We start from the raw sequence: 27,296 nt of genomic DNA, 5'->3' as shown, positions 1-27,296 counted from the left end.
ATTAATTATGTAAAGTTGCTGTTGAGCTGTGTATGTATCAATATACAAATCCTTGTCTCTCTACATATTGTTATTGGACTGCCACTATCCAGACTGATGGATAGTCCTTTTTCATACTGAGAGCTGGCAGTGAATGCCAAGCATTTTCATTCCCCTCAGCTAGGGTAACTACAACTTTTACTTCCCTCTACTGTTTTAATTTCTGTCATTGAATCAGGCAGGAAGGAAGAGGCCATTGTCATCACTTTCTGTCCTCCTGCACTTTTATTTTAAACACATTTGTTACTTTCTTTTTCACTGAGATAATGATGACAATAACGGAGGAAGTGGGATGAAAGAAGAAAAAAGACATAGGTGCACTGTGTGTGGGGAGCCTCGTGCAGTAGTTATTCACCAGGATTTTTGTGACCTGTGAGCAGACTGTGAATTTCCACAGCAAGGCAGCAGTTTCAAGCTGTAATTTGAAGGAGAGAACTTCAGTCAAAGAGACCACGAGATGGTCACTAGGTCCAGAAGGACCTGGTATCAATCAGTGCATGGTCTATTCTTGAGGTAGAAATGTCAAGGGCAGAAAAAAAATCCTTGTGTACAGACAATAGGAATCCTCGGGAAGTAAGCATTCAAACTGAGAATGCAAAACTTGGTAAGCTATAGAGACAACTATTTTGGCCAGGAGCCTCATTTGGAAAGATGAAATTGCCCATTCTCTGTCCTGTGGAACATCAACATAGGATTATATACAAACCCTGAGTATGCTGTGACAACCTGCATCTAAATTCTGTAGCCGTCTCATTTATAGGGCCTTACCAAATTCACAGTCCATTTTGGTCAATTTCACAGTCATAGAATTTTAAAAATTGTAAATTTAATGATTTCAGATATTTAAATCTGAAATTTTATGGTGTAATTGTAGGGGTCCTGACCCAAAAAGGAGTTGTGTGGAGGTTGCAAGGTTATTGTAGGGGGGGGTTGTGGTATTGCTATCGTTACTTCTGCTCTGTTGCTGGCAGCAGCACTGCCGTCCGAGCTGGGCAGCTGGAGAGCGGCAGCTGCTGGCCGGGAGCCCAGCTCTGAAGGCAGAACCAGCAGCAGCAGCAGCGCAGAAGTAAGGATGGCCTGGTATGGTATTGCTGCCCTTACTTCTGTGCTGCTGCCTTCAGAGCTGGGACCTTGGTCAGCCGCCACCACTCTCTGGCCGCCCAGCTCTGAAGACAGCAATGCAGAAGTAAGGTTGACATGGTATTGCCCCGCTTACTTCTGCACTGCTGCTGGCTGAGCGCTCAGCCAAGAGCCATTGCTCTCTAGCTGCCCAGCTCTGAAGGCAGCGCAGAAGTAAGGTTGGCAATACTGTGCTTCCCCCCCCCCCCCCCCAAATAATCTTGCATCTCCCTTTTGGGTCAGGACCCCCAATTTGAGAAACACTGGTCTCCCCCGTGAAATCTGTATAGTACAAGGCAGCATTTCTCAAACTGAGGTCCGCGAGGGTACTCCAGCGGGTCCGCCGGTCCCGCTGATCAACTCCTCCCCCTCTCTTCCAGTGCCCCTTGCACGCCTGGGAACAGCTGTTCAGTGGCATGCAGGAGGCGCTGGGAGGGAGGGGAAGGAGCAGGGACAGGGCATACTGGGAAGAGAGGTGGCAGGGATGGAGCGGGGGCAGAAAAAGGTGAGACCTTGGGGAAAAAGGTGGAGTGGGGGTGGGGCCTGGGGCTGAGCAGGAGGGTTGGGGGTCCGTGAAAATTTTTAAATCAAAATGGGGGTCCTTGGGTTGCTAAAGTTTGAGAACTGCTGGTATAGGGTAAAAACACACAAAAGACCAGATTTCACAGCCCATGGCGCTTTTTTCATAGCAGTGTATTTGGTAGGACCCTACCCATATAAAATGAATCTGCTTATAATAACCATATGATAGCTGTATCCTGTAAAAATGGTTCCTTCTTATAGATTACTATTATGGGTAGAGGCTGTATTTTTCTTTTAATTCTGGTTTTAAAATTGTGAAGTAATTCAGTATCTATTTTCAATTGAAAAACTGAAAACTTTGTATTCAAAGAAGTCAGGGTTTTTGTGTAATGATTTAAGTTTATGTAGAAGTCAATGTGATTCCTCTAAAACTTAAACATACAACTGACTATGAATGTCAACATGGTATGAATCTTCAGTACCCAATATAGCTTGTTGCTTTTTACAGGGAGTCTCTTAATTGTGAACAGTGTTTACACAAAGCACTGATGGGTGGGGTCTCTGACAGCTACTCATTGACAAACTTGTCAGCTCACGTGATCTGAAAACCACTTATTTGCAACAGTCAGAATTGAAAATTAAGAGCCCTGATCACTTGGGCAAAAACACTTTAGTTCTAATGTTTAAAAAGTTGCATTTTTAAGGGCAGAAGATAGTTACTGTTACTTTAAGCAAATAGAATCCTAAGACATAGTTCCTGACAACGGCGTATAGTGTGTTTGTCAGTTCTGGTTGAGCTCCCCTTGTTGGACAGTTACCAGACTGCTGTGCGTGAGGATCCAAGTGCTGAATCCCACAGCTTGTTGGGACTGGGTAGAGTTCATGGCTCACCCAGAGCCCTTGGCACTCCCAATACTTCTGATTGGCTGGGGCAGCCATTAGAGGGGATATTAGTATTGTAGTGCCTATGTCAAGTGAGCAGTTTCTCTTGCTGGATGAGGTGGAATCTCTATTCTTTACAGCTGCTGAAGAGAGGTGAGCTGTGCTTTCTCATCCATCCCCACTCTAGTTCAATGATTCATCTTGACTGACTACCCTGAAGCCATAGATTAAGGGGAAATTTCCCACCTTCGTTTTCTCTGCATTTCCCTAAGCAGTTGCTTTATACCCAGCTGGGGCTTTTCCCACATCTGCTGGATATCATGAGTTTGAGGGGGTGCTCTTTACCATTTCTCCCAGCAGGGTTTTGAATCCATAAGACCTTGAACTGTATCTTTCCCCCTGCTTCTGGCATGATTTTAGACCACCAAAATGGTCGACACTGATTTTCTTCCCTGGTAAAGGAAAACTGTCAGCTCAGCTTCTGGGCCACTGTATCTGGCCTTATTGGGTTTGCATCTGTGCACTCTGGGGTTACCCGGTTACACCATTTCCCACTAACAACTCAAAAGGAATATTTTCTCTGGTATTCCCACAGTCAGCATCTCAGAACATTCCTGGGTGTCCATATGGACTTGGGCTACAGGTAGGGCAATTGTTCATCATAGAAACTTTTACCCACATCTGTTTGCCTGTGAGTGCCTTATATGGAAAATTTCACATGGGATTTCACCAGAGTTGTGCAGCACCAGTGTCATGTTTTTGCTAACCTAGACTGGGGTAAACTATAGTCAGTAAGAGAGATTGCTATGCCTCCTAAATTATTAAAGGAACCCACTTGGCAGAAGCTTGGAGCCCAGTTTTCTCCAGGTAAGGTAATATAGAGAGAATTCCACTAGATTTTTCACTCACCAAAGTCCAGTTTCTTAACACAGGTTTCCAAACAAAGATTCCTGATTAAGTTTGTGGTTCCTCCCTAGAACCTACATCTAGTTCTTTCACAGTTTAGCCTTTCTACCACGCCCTCTTCCACCATTTGAACCACTAATGACATTCCTGGCCTATAGTTTTCCTAGAGGTCATAATATTAATGTGAATGGTAGAAAAACTGACTGTTTTGTCCTCTTCCTATTCAGAATTCTGCATGTCATTCATTCCATGAATTTGTCCAAGTTTTCTACCTTTTGGTCTGTTTTACTTTAACCAGGACATTTTCCTGCCTAGTTTGTACCCTAAACCTTGAGCAGACAAAATAAAGCTTTGATACCTGTTGAATGCTTCTATGGCCCGAAAATCAGCATGATCCCATCATTCAGAAAATCCTGAGAACTATTCCAAAGCCAAGGCTTCAAGACTTACAATAACCTAAAGGTGCTATACTTTCATTTCTGAGACCTTTAAAAGGCCATCAGATAACCCTGTACTACAAGATCCTTTTGTCCTAAAACCACTGAGTTGTCTGAAGTGTTCCATAAGAATACTATCTTGTGGCCCTTGCATACTTTGAGGCACTATAGTCTTAATATTGTAGTTCTGCTGATTCCGCTTGTAGCAGCAGGATTTCAGGTCTGCTGTCTCTGAACCACCTTCCAGTGGTTTGCATCCAATACTTCTTTGGTGTGTCTGTGACAATAATGGCTTGCTGTCTCGCTTCTATGAACTGCATTTCTCCGCATTGTTACTTGGGACCCATCAAATTGCACTAGTAACAGGAAGACACAGAAAATGCATTCCTTATTTGATCATTCTTTTCTGGAACTCTAACCAGTATGTGGACACCCACCTTTCAGATGTTTATGCAAATTACTGTTTGAAATTATTCCTAGCTAATTGCAGTTCTGAAATTTCCAAATAACATTAGTTGAAGAGACAAATGGAAACACTTGGTCATCTTTTGGTTACTGTTTGACTGAATGGGGTGGGGTTACCGGGAATGGAAGAGGGAATTACCTTTCATTTTGCAACAGTTTAATTGAGGTAGGATCGCTTACCTGGTCATTTATTCCCTACCCTTTAATCCTAGTTTCTAGTTAACCTGGTATAGCAGGTTTCTCTTCACAGTTTTATGGAGTTTTCGTTTCATGTTGCTTTTAGGGTTGGATTGAAAACACAGCCTGAGTCCAAATGCCCTGAACTGCTTGCTAATTACTGTGACATGCTGTTAAGAAAAACACCACTAAGCAAAAAATTAACCTCTGAAGAAATTGAAGCAAAGCTTAAGGAAGTGGTATGTGCATGCTCTCAACTTTTTTAATTAAGCTAAGAAATAATTTTTGCTGTTTTTCAGGATTTCATCTTCAAAAATGTTGCTACACTAGAATATTAATAGTTGAAACTGAAACCTCCACAGCGAATATTTATATGTCCATATGCTGTCACAGGACAGCAATGTCAATGTGCTAGTTTACAATTTACATATTGTGTATTACATATATAATGGACAAGAATCTGAAAATATAGACAGGAAATTAAAGTTTAAATACAAAGCAGATCTGATGCACCATTGAAGGGCTTGCTCCTCAGTGATTCAGTTGAAGAAATTGGTGATTATGATACTGTAGCAATTTTACAACTGGTGACTAGCTTGTAACATGATTCTTCTGTAAGGAAATCTAAAGTAGCCTTGCGCTAGTTTTATTTTATGGTGATATGTGGGACCAGTTTTGGGGGAGGGGGGGGGGGAGAACTGTAAATGAAGTGGTTTGATTTGGCATGGAAATAAATAGGCATTGAAATCTATTTTTAACAGCTTTTGGTACTTAAATATGTACAGAATAAGGATGTTTTCATGCGATACCACAAAGCTCACTTAACAAGACGTCTGATACTAGATATATCAGCTGATAGTGAAATTGAAGAGAATATGGTGGAATGGCTGAGAGTAAGTATCCTGAAACCTTGTTTGATTTCTTAGTTCCTGTTGATGATCAGTTTTTATTTTTCAATTTAAATGTTTCTCCTGTCATGTGTGACTTTTCTATTTTAAATTGTACCCAGTTTTGATATTTTATGCCTCTGTATTAGGGCTGTCGATTAATCACAGTTAACTCCCATGAATAACTCAAAAAAATTAATCATGATTAATCGCATTTTTAATTGCACTGTTAAACAATCAAATACCACTTGAAATTTATTAAATATTTTGTATGTTTTTTATATTTTCAAATATATTGATTTCAGTTGCAACACAGAGTACAAAGTGTACACTGCTCACTTTACATTGTGGTTTTTATTACAAATATTCTCATTGTACAAGTGACAAAGAAATAGTATTTTTCAATTCAGCTCATACAAGTACTGTAGTTCACTCTATCATGAAAGTAGGGTTTACAAATGTAGATATTTTATTTGTTACATAACTGCACTCAAAAACAAAACAATGTAAAACTTTAGAGCCTACCAGTCCTCTCAATCCTACTTCTTGTTCAGCTAATCGCTAAGACAAACAAGTTTGTTTACATTTACGGGAGATAATGCTACCTGCTTCTTATTTACAGTGTCGCCTGAAAGTGAGAACAGGCGTTTGCTTTGCACTTTTATAGCCAGCTTTGCAAGGTATTTACGTGCCAGATATGCTAAAACATTCATATGCCCCTTCATGCATCAACCACCATTCCAGAGGACATGCTTCCACGCTGATGACGCTCATTTAAAAAATCATGCGTTAATTAAATTTGTGAATGAACTCCTTGTGGGAGAATTGTATGTCTCCTGCTCTGTGTTACCTGCATTCTGCCATATATTTCATTTATGGCAGTCTCATATGATGACCCAGCACATGTTGTTCGTTTCAAGAACACTTTAATTGCCAATTTGACAAAACACAAAGAAGGTACCAATGTGAGCTTTCTAAAGATAGCTACAGCACTCAACCCCAGGTTTAAGACTCTGAAGTGCCGTCCAAAATCTGAGAGGGATGAGGTGTGGAGCATGCTTTCAGAAGTCTTAAGAGCAACACTCCGATGCGGAAACAACAGAAGACAAACCACCAAAAAAAAAAAAAAAATCCACCTTCTGCAGTTGGCATCTGACTCAGATGATGAAAGTGAACATGCATTGGTACGCACTGCTTTGGATCGTTGCCAAGCAGAACCAGTCATCAGCATGGAAGCATTTCCTCTGGAATGGTGGTTGGAGCATGAAGGGACATATGAATATTTAGCACATCTGGCACGTATCTTGTGACACCGCTACAACAATGCTATGCGAATGCCTGTTCTCGCTTTCAGGTGACATTATGAACAAGAAGTGGGCAGCACTATGTCCCATAAATGTAAATGAAGTTGTTTGTCTGAACAATTGGCTGAACAAGAAGTAGGACCGAGTGGACTTGTAGGCTCTAAAGTTTTACATTGTTTTTTAAGTGCAGTTATTTTTGTACATAATTCTACATTTGTAAGTTCAACTTTCATGATAAAGAGATTGCACTACAGTACTTGTATGAGGTGAATTGTTTTGTTACAGTGTGAATATTTGTAATAAAAAATAAATATAAAGAGAGCACTGTACACTTTGTATTCTGTGTTGTAATTGAAATCAGTATATTTGAAAATGTAGAAAACATCCAAAAATATTTAAATAAATGGTATTCTATCGTTTAACAGCGCAATTAATTGTGCGGTTAAGTTTTTTAATCATTTGACAGCCCTACTCTGTATAAATTCCAATATTTTGCAGATGTGGAACAGGACCTATGAATTACTTAAAAAAACATTTTCTCTCTCCAATAATGAAACTCTTAAAAAACAAAACAAACAAAAAAAACCTTAGCTACTGGTTAAATTTTAATTTATTATGAAAATGAGACCAATGTTTTATGAATTGTCATTTTAGTATATCGGATATAAAGGGTTATGTGGAGCAAAATGAGTTGTGGTTTAACATGGAAAAAAAGCCCAGACAGAACTGTTTTACTTTATGAAAGTTTTCATGTTCATGATGACTTTTTTACATTGGAATCATAGGCATTTTAAGGGATAATCCTGCATCCTGATGCAGAATGGGAATTGTGTACGTAGAGGTCTGTTCAATAGGCCATACGTGGGATTTGGCTTTCTCAAAATGATTCTGTAAAATCCTGTGCATATGTTCTTGTAACATTGGGTGATACAGTTAGGCAAACCATGTGACTTGAAACTGTCAGCAGATTAGTTCCTGCCCTATCAAAAGAACAGCCCTAGGGCTAGATGTGCAAAAGTTGTGAAGCCATCTGGTCTTTACATATCCAGATGACCAGATACACTGCTAACTGGTTGTTGAGGCATCAAAATAACAGATTTGTGAGCACATTCATGGAAATTGCATGTAAGTTAACTATACATTTTGCATGTTTATTTGCACACTTTAAACTTTTTGGTTTAAGACCCTTCAGTTTATAGGATCCATCAGTCTCTTCATGTTTTTACCTTTTTTTATGTTGATTCTTGAAAGTAATTGCATTTTCTTTCGGCCCTGATGTGAGATATATCTACAGAAAGATTGCGACTTGCTATCACAAAATGCCACAATCTTTTTTTTTTTTTTTTTTTTTTTTTCTCTGAAGTCCATTTATTTTTAAATTACTTATTGTAAACCTCAAGACTGATGTATGTAAGCTTTTTATCTTAAAGATTGTGGCTTCTTGGTATAATTTGTCATCTGTTTATACAGGAAGTAGGTATGCCAGCAGACTATGTAAACAAGTTGGCCAGGATGTTCCAGGATATCAAAGTATCTGAAGACTTGAACCAGGCCTTCAAAGAAATGCACAAAAATAATAAGTTGGCCCTACCAGGTATTGTTCTCAAATGTGTTTTGATATTTGTTTTACTCATGTTAAAGAATAGTTCTTTTAAAACTTGGAATTTCTATCATGTTTAGACTTCAGTTTGAACATAGGTTGTCAGTTAGAACACATCTTACTTTGAGGTCAAAAACAGTTAACATGCTCCTTTGCTATCTAGTTTGGTGTATTTTCAGATTAATATATTTTAATACTGTCTGGTTTTTATAGCTGATTCTGTGAATATTAAAATTTTAAATGCTGGTGCCTGGTCTCGAAGTTCCGAAAAAGTGTTTGTATCGCTACCCACGGAATTAGAAGACCTCATCCCAGAGGTAGAAGAGTTCTACAAAAAGAATCACAGTGGCAGAAAACTGCACTGGCATCATCTCATGTCCAATGGAATTGTAAGTATATTGAGTTTACTATTCATTTTTAATGTATAAAATCTGTATCTGTCTACAGCAATAAGCAATATATTTTTGGACTTAGAAAAACAACTGATGAACAAAAAAACCTAATGAACAAAAATATATTTTTTTCTGTTGTCAGATAACATTTAAGAATGAGGTTGGCCAGTATGACTTAGAGGTAACAACGTTTCAGCTGGCTGTGCTGTTTGCATGGAACCAAAGACCCAGAGAGAAAATCAGCTTTGAAAATCTTAAACTGGCAACTGAGCTCCCTGATGCAGAACTTAGGAGGACTTTATGGGTATTTTTACCTTTCTGTTGAAACAGATTTCTTCTTTACCTTTATTTAATACTTAAATATCCACCTTAAAAAATATTCAAGTACTAACTCTGGCTGTGCTTTTGAAATTGAAGAGTGAAAACCTTTCCTAACTAGCCTTTTAGTTGCAATGGTGCTTCTTTGTGCTTTACATTAATATATAGCCTTCACCTGTAGGCATTCTTTCCTATCAAGATTGCCCAACTTAAACTTTTAGAGGCAGCTAAGTCTTTCTGGCCAGATGTTGCTTAGAGGATGCAATTGTAATAGTTTGTTTTTGTTGTAGGACTCGTCAAGTTTTAGGAGTTCAGCAGTTACTACTTAAATGTACTTTATTTAAAAGTGACTTAATTTTTTGGGGAACACTCCTGTAATCCACTCAGATCAGCAGAAACTCTAGAAGAAGAAATCTTGAATGGATCAGATTTACCACTGGCCATTTCTGTGGCTGTGAGTTTATGCACTTCAGCTCTTCTGAATGATACTGTTTATATTAAAACATTTCAAAAAGAGGTGTGATAAATAATGTATCATAACAGTGTTTAATAAATCATTGACTTGATGCTGATTAGATTATTATGAGTGCCAACAACATGCACGAGTTTTTCCAATCAAATAAGACTACACAGTTCCTGTACCAATGAGCGTATAGTACAGCTCTCTGTTATGCAGTTAAATCCTAAAGGTTGGTTGGTTCTGTTTTAAGAGTCTAATGTTTCATTTTTATGGTCTCTTCCCCTCTCCCCTTTCTCTGTAGTCTCTTGTAGCATTTCCAAAGCTGAAACGTCAGGTTTTATTGTATGAACCTCAAGTCAATTCGCCCAAAGACTTTACAGAAGGAACTCTCTTCTCCGTGAACCAGGAGTTCAGTTTAATGTAAGATATTCTTTGAAAATGAAAATATATAATGTTTTAGTACTAAAGGATTTCTCTTGAAATGAGCTGATTTCTTAATCACTTAACAATGAGATGCAAAATTGAGGTTTTGATGACTTGTTACTAATGAGTCCACGGCACTTCAAGCAGGAATAATTGTGTTAGAAGAGAATCTGAGTAGAAGATTGATGCTATCTACATTTACCCTATGGTGTCAGAAACAATAGGAATGATATTTTCACTTCTTGTTCTAAATTGTTTAATGTTTCTGTGCACTGTTAAAAAGTGGCTCAGCTACTGCCTCTTACAATAGAGGTGACCATATTGCAGTGAGGAGTGTAGAAATCTCATATTCGTGCTTTGGGATCCTTCAGAATGAAAGATGCTATAGAAATAAAACATTAACAACATCTGATATACATTTGCTTCAGGGCACTTTATTTAGAAGATATTAGCTCTTTTTATCATGAATAACTATCAGTAGGGCTGGCGGCTTGCGGTGGGGATCAGATTCTGAGACTCTCTCCTATTTGCTGCTTGGCCTTGTTAGAGGGGGGATATCGTGACAACTGCTGCTTAGTCCCCAGTAGCTGCTGAGTCCCCTGCAAAGGGCTGAAGATGTCCCTGCTTCCTTCTTGGAACATACCCTGGGAGAACGGATGACAGAACACCGTGATACAGAGGAAGCAGTCCGGAAAAACGTTGGGGGTGAAAATTGAATAACACCATGATTATCATATTTACCATAATTTATCTGATTTTTTCCATATGTTTCTGTGATAGACAGACAGGCGGCCTCTATGATGAACAAGAAAGTAGCCCAACTTTCTAATTTTACTTTTGTATAACTCCTTGTCCAGAACCCTGAACTTAATATTGTACGTGAAGTATTTTTGTCTGTAAAACTACATAATACCACAGTCCAGCCTGTCAGTTTGACATCTGTTGTGTGTGTTTTTCATCTGTTGATGCATTAAACTAACCTACACATGTTTTGGGGGATGGGGTTTTGAATTGTGTATTGACTGCCAACCAGCCATTTCCAACCATTGCTGCAGTACTGCTTTGCTGAAAGTCTAATGTGAATTCCTTCTTAATGTAAAATGGGTATGTTTTAGCTTATTTTCATATATAATTGACTCTTTCAGAAAAAATGCTAAAGTTCAGAAAAGGGGTAAGATAAACTTGATTGGCCGGTTGCAACTCACTACAGAAAGAATGCGAGAAGAGGAGAATGAAGGAATTGTCCAACTAAGAATATTACGAACCCAGGTAAGTAAAGTTTAACAGAGCAATGTAAAACAGTCCCATTTCCTTTGGTGTACTATTACTACCATATGCCACCTCCGTTTCTGAGATGTTCTTCCATGAAAAGCTTATTAAACTGGATAAAAATAGCTTTAAGCTCAACCTCACAAAGTCTGCAGAGCACAGGGAGTTTGGGTCGTTATGCTGCTTTACCACTCTTGTTTAAAAGTACTTGTTCTATTCTGCACCACTTGAAAAAGGCTGTTTTCAAACTGTATTTCCTTTCAGATTTATTTATTTAGAACAGCGGTTCTCAAATTGGGGGTTGGACCCCAAAGTGGTCGTGACTCCATTTTAATAGGGTCACCAGGGCTGGAGTTAGACTTGCTGGGGTTGGGCTGAATCCTGAGCCAAAGGGGTTCAGCCCTAGGTGGCAAGGCTCAAGTTTCATCCCCAGGCAGGGGAGGCCTGTAGTCCTTGGGCTTTGCTGCCTCTCCTATCCATCCCCCCTCCCCCTCGCACCTGGGACGGTGGGGCTCCGGCAGGCTCAGGCTTCAGTCCCCCCTCCTGAGATCCTGTAGTAATTTTTGTTGTCAGAAGGGGGTTGCGGCATAGTGAAGTTAGAGAATCCCAGATTTAGACGCTCATCAGTGTAAGTGTGGGGGGGAGGGGGAGGGATTCAAAATGAGGTTGTTTTTTGAAAAGGGTTTACAATGCATGAATTTTTCTTTGGAGGGAAAGTTTCATAAATGTGTTCAACATGGGAACTATGTACTCCTCAGCATTGCTCCCAAATGTAAGTTTTCATTTAAAAATATCCAGTCTCTAGCCCTTATGGTTGTGAAGAAAATCTTCAGAATTTGAATCAAATGTGAACTTGTCCACTGAAGTCAGCCTGAAACAATAGCTCTGAGAGGTGTTTGCTGCCCAGCTCCAATTTATCTCAGTTAGGTATTAACTCAGAAACAAAAGACTGTTATAAATGACAATGTAGTTCAATGTATAAATGACTACTGGTCATTATAGCAGAAACATCAAGCTAATGTACTTCATTGTTGGATGTAGTGACAAATATTGGGATGGCGTGCAGTGGGGAGCTAGCTGCTATCAAGGGTCAGTGGGGGGTACAAAGTGGGAAATTCAACCTACCCTCCACTCCCCTTCAAATCTAGTGTCTTGTCTCTTCCCCAAAAGAGGGAGACTCATACCCTCCCATTATCAAATGCCTTGGGTGCTTCCTGGGTGTCAAAAAGCAACATTCCCAGTTATTGTTAGGTGCCAAAAGCCCATCTGTCCCCTGCTTACGTGCTGAAATCACCTGCTTACCCCGAGAGCATCTATAATGTAGTTATGTATTTTCAATGTAAAAATCTGCAGATTTTTGAAAATAACTAAATTCTGAACTGTTACCAATTTCTGTATTGAGCCTTTGAAGACTGTACTAGACGATGACTAGATGAGTCGAAAATCAGCATTAGATATCTAACTTTTCACCTAAGCAATTTGTTTGTATGCAGAACCAATCCATAGTTAATGAAAGCTGTTACCCATCTGATGGCTATCTGGTAACCTGTGTGAAAGGTGTCGATGGTCTAATTTATGGTCCAGTTCCCAGAAAGCAGGTGTCCAAATCATAGAAAACAGAGCTGTAGCTGATTTTTCTTGTGAGGGCTCTGGGCGGGGATGTCAAAAACTGACTGACTTCTGGAAGCAAAATTAATTTCTTGCTTGTAAAGGGGTTCACTCAGATCAAATTTAAGATTCAGTGATGGGATAGGATGGGGGGGATGCTTAGTTTTGACTTACAGGCTCCATCTGAGCCCTGGTGAGTGTCTATTTGTATTTGTTTACAGATAATATCGACCTTCTGTTCTGATGTAACAACAAACTGTCATCTGTAAATGGCAGAGAGCAATGCAATGGGAGTGGACACTTTGTAGTGGGGACAGTGGGATATTGAGTCTCACTCCAGCCAGGGCAGAAGTTCCTGACAAAGATGAAGAAACAGTGAATCATGGTTTTAATTTTTCTTTGACTGTTCTATACACAGAATGGGTGAGAGCAGCGTTCTTGTGAAACCAGACTTTAAGTACAAAAGAGAGACCTGCTTTCTTCGAGAAGCTTTATCGTCCCTTATTTCATTTAACTTCTAGAGAAGGTTTAAAAGTACTTCACAAATGTAATAAAAAATGCACTTCTATAAAAATACATACCCATATGGAAAGTCTCCAAGCTGATAACCCTCACTGGAGTCAGTAGAACTATCATACACTACCCCTTGCAGTGGACTCTCAACATTTTATATTAACTTCAACTTGTAGATTCTTTCTGATCATGATCGGGAATTAGAGCCCAGGTCACTGCAGCCAGCTGTCTAGCAAACTGTGCCATCTGGGTCCACTTGACATTTTGGCTCTTCTTTCAACAGAAAGCCATGACCATGCATAAAATCAAGCTAAGCTGATGAAAACTCCTTTTGAGCCCCATGATGCCTGAGAGCTTGTTTTTCAAAGGAAAGATAGTTTTTCTAATGACAATTACTTTAGCACACGGAGTGAGTGAATGCCTTAGTGGCTGACCCATGTGGTTTGTATACCAACCACAAAGTAGGGTAGCATGATGAATGCCTTCTAAATTCCTTCAGAAGTTGGTGACTGAATTCCATCATAACTCTTAATCATCCTCTCAGCAGTTAACTGTATACTCTCCATCCACCAACCTCTTCATGAAATATATTCAATATCTGGTTAGGTGAATTAAGAAGGATGGTTGTAGGATGTGACTTTCAGTTCTTACCAAGCTAGTTGACAAATGATTATTCAAAGTATAGATCTGTGTAGCATACTAACTTCAAAGATCTCTACAGTGCAGATCATTCCAAAGTAGTCTGTTTAGAGGAATTCTGTTGTAAGCCCAGGAAAAAAACAGCCCTTTTTAATGTTTTCCTCTTAGAGGTTATTAAAAACATGGAGTGTGCCCTTTTTCTTCAGTGAGCGACTGAAGGTACTTGGTCCATAACTGATATGGACAATAAAATCATCACTATTCCCATCTTAGATATTTGCTGAACAAAACGTAGTTTTAAACCAGACTTCATAGGAACATGGAGATTGCCATACTGGATCAAATTTGTAGTCTGTCTAGTTCACTGTCCTGTTTCTGACAGTGGCCAGTGCCAGATGCTTCAAAGGAATGTTAAGAACCCTGCAGTAGGTGAATGTGGAGTATTCTGCTCTCCACATTAGATCTTACCTTGGTCTTTAATAGTTTAGAGATGGGTTTAAACCCTGGAGCATAATGTTTAATATTCCTTCCAAAATCTTTGTTGGCATTACCTATTATAATCTTTGATATTGTTATCCATATAAATTTCCAATCTCTCTTTGAATTTTGCTAAGTTCTTGGCTTCTGCAACTTCGAATGGTACTGAATTCTACCGTCTAATTATTCATTGTGTGGAACAAGTATTTTCTTTGGTCAGTTTTTAATTGTTTCCACCTTTTAATTTCCTTGAATATCACCATGTTCTTGTGTTCCCAAACAACCTTCTGATTACCATTCCTTATTTTTTCCAGATGTTAAAGGCTAGTCATCTCACCATTTAATCCACATAGTTATTGCATATCACACTGCTTAAATATGCATATATGTGGAGGGATTTTCTCGTGGTAAGATCCTGCCCTCATGTACACCTATGCACATCCACTGAAGTCAGTAGGATTGATTGGACATGAACAAAAGCAGAAGTTGGCTCTAGGTTGCTTTTACTAAGGTCTACTATATATACTTTCTTTAGGATCTAATGTTATAACCTGACAGGCTAAATTTCCTATTAGCAACATATTGAGAAAAAAACATTAATTGGTGTTCATCAAACTGAATTGCTCTCTTTCCTTTCCCACAGCCTCCCAATTAACCCTGTGTATTCATTTTGCCACTTGTACCGGATATTTCCAAAAACATTTTCTTTTTTATCCCCCCCCACTAGGAGGCTATTATCCAAATAATGAAAATGCGGAAGAAAATTACTAATGCTCAGCTTCAGACTGAACTGGTAGAAATATTGAAAAACATGTTCTTGCCACAAAAGAAAATGATAAAAGAGCAAATTGAATGGCTTATAGAGCACAAATATATCAGAAGAGATGAATCGGATATCAACACCTTCATATACATGGCATAATTTGAAGACTCTGTAAGATGCCAAGACCACAAATTGAAGGGTGCTTGGGCAGACAGCTGCAACAGTTTTTTGTGCTGGAGAAGGACTCATTTTGACTTTCATTACATATTAAAATCCCTGCCTTATCTTACAAGAGGACTATATTTTGCCAATCTCATTCAGCTAGCATGATGGCATTCCCTTCATGATGCACACTTTAACAGCATGTTGTTTTGTGGGAAACTTGCATTTATGAAGAGCCCATTGTGAGCTTTTTAAAGTAGATTTGATTTACACCCACCAAGAAGAATACAGGTTTGGGTTTTTAGATGAACAGTACTTGCACACAAAAAAAGACCTTCCAATACTCATGCACTGAGAAACTGCTATTAAGTTTGTTTTTGTTTTTGTTTTTAAATGCAATTAGGACTAGAAGTAGCACTTTCACTTTGTGTTTTGGATCAACAGAGTAAATGTACTGTCCACCTTTGGTGATCCTTTTTATGTATAACATTTGAGAGAGACACAGATGCATCACAACAGATATGTATTTGTTACAGTAACAACCTGTTGGCTCAAGCAGTGCTTCAATATAGTAACTGGATTTTAATATTGACATACAAGTGACATAAAAATATTTCCAACTTGTGGATGTTGTTTTTCCTTAAGCAGGAGATCATTGTTTTATATTGTTTGCTGTAAACATATGGATATACATTGCTTATCTTATCTGAGCAAATGGTTTATTACAATCCTTTTGAAAGGTGAAGCTTTCTTCCCCATATCTGTTTCATGGCTGCGTCTGTTATAGTGAACAGAAATATTAAGTGTATTCCCTTGTACATTTAATATTTGTATTCCATATGTTTGAATATAACTAACTACATAAATCTGAAGGCATTAAAAAGTAACTGATCCACAAGTCCCTTATGAGAAGAAAACCCGTTGCAATTTCTGTACACATACAGTAGCATCATATCCGGGTATTCCAATGGCTTTATGTTTTAGGGATTAGACTCTTAGTTGCCTAAAAGTCAATCTTCTTTAAAATAAATAAATACATAAAGCAGCAACTGCCTATTGATTTGAAGTGAGCAGGAGATAAAGGATGTAGCTAAAGGAGACCTGCAAATGTTTAAGGAAGAAAAAACTCCCAGTTTTTGTGTGTGAAAAGAAATTGTCAAAATTCCTGATGTGTATTTGGCAAATTTTAAATGTTACATCTTTCTTCAGCCATGTTAAGTAGCCTCTTGGTAATATCTAACTCCTTCTCAAATGTTCCAGTGTTTATTGGACTGATGGCATCAGTACTGCTGGAGCAGAGAATCTGCCTTGGAGGGGTGGGGGGTGGAAGGTAAGTCAGCTTTTATTCAGTGTCATGTGAGTACTCTTAGATGCTATCAGGCAGCCTTGCAAAAACTGCCCTGAAAATTTACCAACCCAGGCACAAAATCTACTTGTTTTCTTTTGATGATCGATAATGGGGGGGACCCCTTAATTTTACACACTCTTCCAAAAAGAACCAACCTTTCCCTAGGTGAGTGGGGAACTGAATTTTGCATGGTTGCTGTAATGCATAAAATAAGAGCACCTTACAAAAAAGAAATTGTGGGGATGGTCTTTTACTGCCTTAAGCCGACTGTGGGCTTGTTGACACTTAAAATGCTGCTGCTGCATGCCTGCACTGCTGCAGCACTTCAGTATAGACACTGCCCACACCAACGAGAGGGGTTCTACTGTTGGTGTAGGTAATCCACCTCCCCAACAGGCAGTAACTAGGTAGACAGAAGAATTTTTCTGTCAACCTACCTCTGTTTACAGTGGGGGTTAGGTTGGTATAATGTCTCTGAAGTGTGGATTTTTCAATGCCTGAGAGATGTAGCTGTACTGATGTGAACTCCTAGTGTAGACCAGGGCTGTGTGTCCTACCACTGAAGTATGTGCCAGTGCAGGTTTCTTAGAACTGTGCATATTTGACATCTTGCTGAATAAGACATCTTCAGCTCCAGGAAGGCTTCATGGACATGCAAGAGAGCAAGAAAAACTGATATGTGGCAATATAAAACTCTGATTGAAATCTCACTGCATATATTTATATGCCTTTATTGATGCTTATAAATGAGAGCAGATACTGTGAAAGCGTATTTCACCTTTAAGGTAGCATGGAAACATCAGATTCTTAGCCCTAAAATGTTGCTATTCAGAATTAAAAGTAAATGGTGCTCTCTGTATTTTGCCAGTAACACATATGCCAACATTTTAAATTTAGAAAACTAAAATTAGTTTGTTCTAAGAATAGAAATCTTTTTGTATGGTGCCACAAGATTTTCAGCATTTGTAATTTGATATTAAGAAGAATAAATGCTCATTTGGGAATAATTGGGAAATGGCGAACAAGCCAGAATTTTAAAATAATTCTATTATGATGATCTGAGCACTTATTTTGAATCTGTAACAGTTTACAGCATTAAATCAGAGAATAATAGCCATGAAGTATTGTCACACACAAGGAAGTTAAATATAAAAGTGGGCAATACTAATTTCTAAACCCTAACCAAAATCTAGGAGACAACTTTGAGATTGACTTTCATAAACAATTATGTCCCAGTTCATTTTGCATCCAGACAGCAACAAACTTTTAAATGCTAGTTATTTACATTTCTCCCTTCCCCTCCCACTAGCATATACTAAAATTATAGCCTGTGTCATTATTTGGCTGAGGGGAATTTGTAATTAACAGCATATCTATAACATTGTTACATTTTCCTTAGGTTTATATTTAAAAATAGATGTTTTTAAAAAAAAAAAAAAAAAAAAAAAACTTGAATCTGAGAATCACACCAGCAACTTCCTAAAGATGCAGAATCACATTTAGCATCCTTCATCAGGTTACTTTCACAAACATCCATTTAAAGCTAATATTATCTGAGGCATAGGTAGATACTTGCAGTAAAGTGTTTTGGGAATGGGAGGAATTCCGATCTAAATAAAAATGAGATTCTTCACTTGCAATATGGCAACAATGCACTTTTAAAGCTGAAGTTTAGCAGTGACTATACATCTCCAAAGACCTACTTAAAGAGGTGCTGAATCTGAAACATATGGTGCCACTCATGGTGTCACAGTGAATAGGTATGGAGTAAAACTGACTACAGAAGCAAAAATACAGTTTATCACATTCTTAATATCTCATTGAATTAAGAAACATTGTTAAATCCTCCTCTGTCCCAATAACTTAATGAAGATCTCAGTTTTAATTCTGAAGTCTTCCATTTTTATCTTTCCACTGTTAGTGTCCATAGCTTCTGTTAGTCATCTAATTCTCTTGCACTTGTTTTGAGCGTAATACAATTACATTTAAAAAACAAAACACATGACTTTCTTGTTTTCACCTTTTCTTAAATGTGTAATATGTTCTGAATAGTCAGCATTTTACATTTATTTGCATTGGGATGTCATCCTGTAAGATGCAAATTTTAAAAACACAATGGGGTGAAAGATATAGTTTTACGGAAAGATTTGCTCTTAGACTCCAACAGTTTTCTATTTTCATCTAAATGACTGGGATGCTCTCTTTGTAAATTCAAGGTCATATGAAATAGTCTTTGTGAAATAAACAATACATGAAAGCTTTCCTGTCATATACACTATATGTAGTCTGGTGTGTTGAGCAAGCTTGAGTTCCTAGGTTGTAATATCTATCTACATATGGTATTTACAATTTTGAATGTGTGCCACTACATACTGAGATGATAATGCTGTACAATTTTGAATGGTAGCAGTTTCTTTATGGCAGTCCGGCTAAACTATTTTGATGTACTGCTTAATTTTTGAATTTTATTTTTTAAGTTGTATAATTTATTTTCTTGCAAAATAAAAATGTAATATAAAAGACTATTCATTTTAGCAAGATATGTTGGTGTCCTCCTCTGCAAATTTTTTAATGAGCATAGTACTCTTTCCTAGTTATTATATTAGAAATACTACCGTGTGTGAAATCCACCTATTCTAAATTCCAGTGTATATTACAAGGTGAGCAGAGGATCAAAAGATACAATGAAACAGTTTTCAGTCCTCCTTTCTCACCTATGTAATTTGATTTAAGTGTGTGGGTGTATGTACATAGAGACGGATCTTTTGCTGTCCTTTTTTTATGCTATATGTTAAATTCCTTTTTAAAGGTGAAATGTAAATCTAAAATGAAAGGTAATTTAAACCAAGAAATGCCAGCTGAATACCCTCAGTAACAGTGTTGCTCAGGAGTATACAGCACACATATGTTGTGATTCTTTTAAAAATTTGTATATGTCCATGACATTCTCTGGCACATCTTTGTTAAATACCTCCCAGAATAAATCACTTTGTGAAATCACTGATACCATTAGTTTACTGATTGTATCGTACTAGAACTATCTATCAGTGATGTCACCAAATTATGAAAACTGATGGAACTTTCAGGAAGCTAATACTGTATAAACAAACCAAGGTGAAGGAAAACTTTCAACCAAGGTATTGATTCTGCTGTGACTTTCCTCTTTGACTGTCCTTGCCTTCTTTTTATTATGTTACAATTCTTATATTTCAGCTTTTTTGTATTTAAGGTGCACAGAGTAAATTTAGAATGTTTTGTGCCTTCTGATATATGCAAAGATTATTCTTTCTATGGAATAAATACTATTTTTGAATGACTATTCAGTGCTCATGGCAGTTTTCAGACTGGCAACCCTTGCAGACAGACAGCTTCCTCATACCATACTGCCAGTGTTTCTCAATCCTGTTCACAAGAACTCAATGCAAAGGGTAAGTACAATCAGTTGCCATGTCCCACAAATCCTTGGGAGGGCGCTTCCGCTTCCGCTCCCACTTGCAGTAAGGAGAGTAGTTGTGATGATGGTCTTTGTGAAATGTGTCCACAAGAAATAAGACAAACAACTCTTACAGAAATTAATTGTGTAGCATTGGGTGGTAACCTCTTCAGCTTCTTCCAGCTTGAACCAATGACTTAAAGGTGAAAGGCTTTTTATCTATTTCAGTCTTCTGATCTATTTAGTTCCCTACTATGTTCAATTATGATTTTATCCATTAACATGTCTCCTATTTATAGTCGTGGGGGCAGGGGAGGTAAAATAACTTCCTATGGTGAGGCTGAAAGAGAATCTTCTGTTGTTCTCTGCCTGGGGATGTTCTTTTGTCATGTGACCTTTCCATTTCTCCTGGTTTCCTGCCTTAATTTCATACTTGGTCATTCTAGCTTCTGAAATCTCCCATGTAACGTCAATTGGATAATGTGATCCTGGGACATAATCTGGAAAGTACATATTACAAGCTGAGGGGGCAGGGTACTGCCCTCCGCTGATTCTGGGCCTGCTCCGTGCAAGGCCAGTCTCCAGAGATAAGTGTAGAGTCTGCTCCAACTTGTGCCAGCTTTTAGCAGCCCCGAGGGAGCCACAACCCTGGAAGCGGATAGTGTAGGAGACACTATGCCACCAAATGATGCATAAGGGTTGTATTCCCTTGCCTAGTTTTGCTGGCTTGATTGGCCAGAATCTGTCGTTCGTGCTGTGCAGCCCAGGATCTGACCCTTTATGACTTCCATTCCATTTCCTTTCATTTGATCGATGCTGCATTCAGAAATAGTGTTGCCAGTGATGATGGATATCTTAATATGTGAAATATTTAAAATATCCCATATTAAATGTTGCATAACAGTTTATAAAGTGCTTTTCTACCTTTTATGCAGAAAGTAATCATATACAGGTAAAATAATTATTCTCTTACTTGAAATGCTATTTTGATGTCTTGTCTTCTCTGCTTTCATTTTTAGAAGGTTTGGGGAATACTCTGTGATGCATATCATACTCACTGAATAGTCATCAAGTGGAGAATTTCACACTTTTTGCCTTCTAATTTATTCCTCTGTTACTCACTGTACTAGTAGTAATCATAGTAAAATGACATGCACAGCTCAGATCCCAGTGTAAACTAGTCTTTTATTTGAGAAGTCTGTCTTGTTGCTTAAGTCTTTGGTTTACAAGCAGTGGAGTGCTCAGATAACTTTATTTATTTTTGTAAATATAATGATGTCTTGTGTCTTATCTTCTGGGCCACGGAATTGCTATCCATTCTGCAGAAAACACTGATACATTATTGATACCCTTGCTCGCCTTTTGGCCAGGTACGGCATATTTACTCATTGTATCCTGACTCATGTTTTTTTCACACTAGCAGGGCAAAAATCATTCTAGTGTGGGCAAGAGACACAATCATCCATAATATTTGTGACTCTGATTAAAATACATTCATGTGAGAGAAACATTTTATAATTTTATCATGTTTTTCATGAGTGCAGTCAACATTGCTAAAGGAACCTGCGCTGCAGGAATAAATGTGAAATCAAGGAGACCTGGAAACTTGACTTTGTTCTTAATTATTCAACCTAAGCTTGGTTTCAGAATTTAGCATTAGAAAAGACACCCGTGTCCAACCAAGAACCTTCTTTATTTTTATTATATTACACTTCATTTTTAAATCTATTTTAATGCTGAAGATTTTTTAGCTGTTTTGAGCCAAGTTTTGAGCTTTGTTCCCTGAGTTATTTGTTCATATATAGTTAGTTGCTGAGCTATATGGCTCTGGATCAGAGAAATGGGATTTTTTTAAGAGAGTAAGAGAGAGCTGCTTGGCAGTAATTGTCATACCTGACTGCTTGTAAGCGGTTGAGGGCCAAAAAGCAAGGAGGTCAATGAATTGTGATCCTGCCCCTGTCTCTGTAAACTTCCCTCTTTAGAGAGCTGCTAGAGCTACTCAGAGAAAAAGAGGTTGTGGCCAATGTAAACAAAAACAAAAAAAAGGAAAAGGAAAATGGCACTCTACATCAGAGGGAACACTCAAGATGTATGTAGAGTGGGAGAAGAGAAAAAAATGTTGCCTTTATTTTTCCCCGTAGTCATATGACAATCTCCTCACCTATCCTATAACCAGCATTCTAGGTTGTGACCGGGGGGTTGGGGGATGGGGCTGAGATTGTTTGATTAGGGCAAACTGCAAAGAATGGGGCTGATAATCCCCCAAATTGGTGGCTTATTCCAATAGTTGGATTTACCAAGCCAGAAACAAAACAGCTTTCACGATGCTTTACTGGTTACCCAGAAGCCAAAAATACAGTTCCCTTAAAGCAACCCAGCCTTGGGTTCCACCCAGTCAGCCAAGTCAAATATGATGATGATTGAAAATCTTGTTCATCATATAAAAATTTCTACCAGTCCCAAAAGATCGGACACCTCCCAGATTAATGAATATTTCAGATCTTACCCAAATACACGTGTACAGCCAATTCTTATTAACTAAGCTAAAATTTATTTTAAGAGTGTGTATTGGTTAAAAGATCAGTATTCATACAGACTTGAATATAATGCTTAGGTTAGTTTCATAGAGCTGGTGGTCTTCAGAGTTGCATAGAGTTCTTTCAGAAATAGTCCATAGGTTATAGTTCAATGTCCAAATATTCAATATCAGGGCAGTCCAGATGGGACTGGAGATCTCAGTCTCACGACTCAAACGTCCCCCAAATAAAGCTTAAGCAGATCTGAGATCAAAGGATTAGGTGTCAAGAGTTTTTACAGAGATTTTTGCAGCCTCTTGACCATGCAGTCCAGGGATGAACAATAGTGTTTTTGAAGTAACCTATTTCCTAAACATCACCAGTAATTAACTGCATGGATTAATATAAGGTAATTATCAATTGAGCAGTTCGTAGACAGTTTACCACAAACTTCATCTAAACGTTAATATTCCCTTTTGATCTCCGAATCATTAGCTATAGTAATAGACAGGAACAGTCTGTTTACATGGCTAACATCTAACAAGATACAAGTAAACACATACAATTAGTATTACCTCTAATTCTCTAACAATACAGGTTTGCTTTTTAAAGCTCTAGTCCATTTAACATGGCTATGTTAACTATTTCTAAGGAATAGTCCTAATTATCATTTTATATCTTCTCTAATACGTCTTTAAAAGTTGAATTAGGGTCAATTAGCCTGCAAGTTGCTTAACCTTTTTTGGCCCTGTGTCACATGGATAGTTAGTGGATGTAATGACCAGTACCTGTGGAGGGAAGGTCTTGCCATATGGTGCCATTTGAAGGACCCTCTATTCAAAGGAGGTATTCTGGGATTTGCAGAGGTCCAGCTGGTAGTATTGTATGAAGGTGTGAGGAGATCAGCAGGTTGCTGCCTTAAATCCTCATCGGTTTTATTTAGGTGTGGCAGGTGAGAGGATGGGGGGTGTCCTGATAGATTGAGACTATATGAGGAGAGATAAATAGTGACCCTGTCCTGGGAATGCAGAAGCCAAGGGTTGGGAATGCTCTAGTAAGGTGGTGGTTGTCATTGTATCACCTCCCAGTGAGGAAAAAGCTATGAATAATCAGGAATTTTGTAAGAGCCTGGAGCTGAAGCAAGCCTGAAGGGCAAGGTTGTAAATTAAGTGGTTGTCCCCAAGAACACATTATAGGAAATGGCAGGGATGTGGTGATTGCATGCTGAGCAGGAAGGGGTGACTGATCTCAGCAGGGCTTGTTACCCCAAGGATTTCTCTCAGGTAGGGTGGTCTCAGGAATACCAAGGGGACGTGGCACATTTGTCCGATAAGTGGTTGACATAAGCAGTATCTCTAATTAAAAAAAAAAAAAAAAAATCTTAACACAACACAGCAGTCCCTGTCACAATAGACTAAGAGCACCCCGAATCGAAGTTACATGCAATTGGGAATGATGCTGAGTGGTGGCGCCCTGCTTCTGATGACCAGACTTCCATGGGTCACTGACAGCAGCTCCTTAGTAGTTCTTAAGTCTCTCGAATCAAGTCTTCCTTTTGGTCTCTTCTCTTTTATTTCTGCTCTTCCACACGCACCTTCTCACTGACTGACTGACTCTGATTCTTATACCACTCTTGTTTTTCTCACTTTTGCTTATATCTTTGTCAGAACCCTTGGTGCGCACACCAGCATTGCAACATATCTAAATGCACCCAACTTTAGGATTAACTGCCTCACCAGTACTTTTTATTTTCCCACCAGTTTTTGCTGCTACATGTTCTCTTACCTTCAGGTAATGGTGGAATGGTACCTCAGTGATGTGCTTACTTAACACACAACGGTGGCAAGATTTATAATAGGAGTAACTCATTCTCTGGTATAAGTAACCTCCTTGATGGTTGACGTATTTTATATACACTAAATCATCACCAATTAGTAGGTTCAGTGGTCCAACATTAGCTCCAGGCTCCCTTAGAGACCGAGCAGGTGTGGCTTCTTGTGGGCACAATACCTTATTACCCCTGGCTTTGCCTCACTAGGACGATGTAACCATTTCAATGCTTTTAAAGCACATATGCTGCAATTGCTTAATCCAGTATGCCACAATAACAGTCAGGATCACCACCAATATCTGAAACACTAAAAACATCGCAATGGGATGCAGAATTGGGAGCACTGTGGGAGACTATTTACCATTTATATTTTGTAACCCCTTTTACTTTCTTTACAATTTGTTTAATTTTATTAACTGTGTGGTGTACAGTTGTCATAACCCTGGGTGCATTAGCTTGAGCTTTTTGTAAACAATTTTACAAATTTGTATAATTTAACCCTTTTTTATCTTTAGATACTCTAAAATTTACATTTAATTACAGCAACTATATTACATAATTATAGATGTATTAGTAACACCACTTATAAGGCATGTATAAAAGGAGAGAGATTTAAATTATGGGTGATTAAGCCCTTGGCAAATAGACTATCCTAGCATGCACATTAAAATGACTTGGAGAACTATATGCATATACATTTTTCATAAAATCTGGAGGCACTGTTAAATGAAAATTTAATTTTCAGCTTTCATACTGAAAGAGCATTTGTATGCCATTACTTTACCACAGGCATATATTAATGTGTATGTGCTCAGTTCAGTTTTTTCCTTTTTAATTTCAACCTTTAACATTCAGTGTTCTGCCTGCTTGTTTATGGAACTTTGCCAATGCATTTCCTTTTTTCTAGCATTATTACAAAGTTCAACAACCTTTTGTTGAATAGTCCAAATACACAAACTTCTTCTTACTTTCAAATGCCTTCCTGCATAAAATGCAGTTATAACCAGTTTTCCTGTATACACAACTACAGATCCATTATGTGAGAGGATTTAATTGATAGTGGCATTTTTCTTTAAATAAAAAAAAGAAACTTAGAAGGCTGTACAGCATTACTGTTGCAAATATTTGCTGGATTACACAATGAATTACCACACTGCTTTGCCCTACTTGTGGGTCAATAATGTTTAACAAAACAGAGCTCTGGTTGGCAATGTTGTGGGTCCATTCCAGCAATATGGTGTCAGTTTTCTCCCTTTACCCGTTTAGAAGTGTACCACACTACAAATGCATGTAAGGGATTTTCTGAGTGTTCGGTGGCGGGTTTAGAAGGTATTTCTATAAGATTATGGAAGCTTGCAAATATCCCTGAGCCATTCATTAATCCACCATTGTCCTGGTTGATTTACCTACCCCCATCTGATTCTCTGCTCACTCTTTTGGGACCACCTCGTTGAGAAAAATCATGAGGGACGATAGTACCTGGGTTTGCAAGAGGGGCAAAGGAGATAAAAACACTTGCAAGTAGTGCCCGCAACTATATTTGGGTCACCTATGGGTCCCAGGGTAACTTCAGTGTACCAATTCTCTACAGCCTTTCCAATAGCACTGGGAAATGAATATACACAGCTGACATTAGTATGCGTAGGGACCATCGGGTTAGACCTCTACCCTAGACACGAGGAAAGAGAAGGAAAAGTGTAATGCAGGAAAGAATGAAGAACTGGTTTGGATGTACTGAGACTGGTCTGAAACCAGTTGGACAGCAACTTTATTCTAAAGGCAATAGCCCAACTACTTTTAGTTCACAGGAGGGGGATGTTAGCTTTGACTGGCCATCTTTGAATATTTGTGTGCAGGGCTGGGGAGGTTAAACTTGAGGGTCTGTGAAGTTAAACTTGAGGGTCTTTGTAGAAGATTAAAAGAGCAGGAATTACTCAATAAAGGCGTTGTCCATATGCTCACAAATTAAGTGCACACTAGCATGTTCCCTAAAGTCAGTTTGGTGGTGAGATTTTCATGGATGGGCCACATTCAGAAGTCATTTTGGTGCTTTAGAGCCCTCTTCTGGAATGTACATTGCCAAGGGCAGTCGAACACCTGGCCTTCAATGGTCTTATGAGGAAGACAGCGGGGCTTAGTCATTTTAGCAGCCGAGGTTTGTACATGAATGTAAATTTTGCTTGTTTCATTTTCTCAGAACTGACAATGAAGTAGCAGCTTGCTGGAAACATGCAGGAGTAACACACAGGACCAGGATAGCAGTCTCAGTAGTTGTCCATTACTTTCTCCAAGGGGTTAGGGAAAGGAAGGAATTGCATTAAACTTACAAAGGAATCCCTGATGTTAATTCCTATGTTCAATGCCATTTTCTTGCCATCTATTACTGTTCTGTCTTTTAAAATGAGAAAATAAAGGTTATTTTTGTGTACAAAACCTATAGCTATTGCTTTATTTTGTTTTTCATTCCTTTTCCATTTTTGCCATAACAAGTATAACAAACAATTGATCCACCCATTACCTACTTTTTAGACACACCTCTAACATACTTCAGACATGTTACATAAATACTGTTCAACCTCAATGAGTGTCAGAGGGAGGAGGAGACCAGGACAGTGAATTTGTGGCCAAATTGAGCAAAATATAAACACAATGCTTTTAGAAAGATTGGCGTTTACTGCCTGTACTAGTACATATTAAATGCTGAAACACTGGTCCATGCTGTAAAATATTTAAGTAGACCTATTCCTAGGCCTGAAAATCTTAGCCAAAAAGACAAGGATCATATACAGAATGTTTTCTCAGCAAT

At 38.4% G+C, this 27,296-nt stretch overlaps 1 protein-coding gene across 2 annotated transcripts in view; it reads left to right on the top strand.

Annotated features, from left to right (window-relative positions):
* CUL5 (cullin 5) overlaps positions 1–26,871 on the top strand; it is a 75,446-nt gene extending 48,575 nt beyond the window's left edge. The window contains exons 12-19 of one of the 2 annotated variants that reach the window (XM_034758840.1): positions 4,654–4,786; positions 5,309–5,440; positions 8,209–8,332; positions 8,552–8,727; positions 8,873–9,034; positions 9,810–9,928; positions 11,077–11,200; positions 26,688–26,871. In XM_034758840.1, the coding sequence (XP_034614731.1) occupies positions 4,654–4,786; positions 5,309–5,440; positions 8,209–8,332; positions 8,552–8,727; positions 8,873–9,034; positions 9,810–9,928; positions 11,077–11,200; positions 26,688–26,693 (976 nt within the window). In that variant the 3' untranslated portion in view covers positions 26,694–26,871. Of the gene's footprint in view, positions 1–4,653; positions 4,787–5,308; positions 5,441–8,208; positions 8,333–8,551; positions 8,728–8,872; positions 9,035–9,809; positions 9,929–11,076; positions 11,201–15,164; positions 16,841–26,687 lie in introns of those variants that run through there. The other variant, XM_034758839.1, reaches the window with a different exon arrangement.
* Positions 26,872–27,296: the final 425 nt, after the last annotated feature.

This window comes from Trachemys scripta, chromosome 1 (assembly GCF_013100865.1).
Source record: "Trachemys scripta elegans isolate TJP31775 chromosome 1, CAS_Tse_1.0, whole genome shotgun sequence".
NCBI lineage: Eukaryota > Metazoa > Chordata > Testudines > Emydidae > Trachemys > Trachemys scripta.
This window is presented reverse-complemented; position numbering and strand designations above follow the sequence as displayed.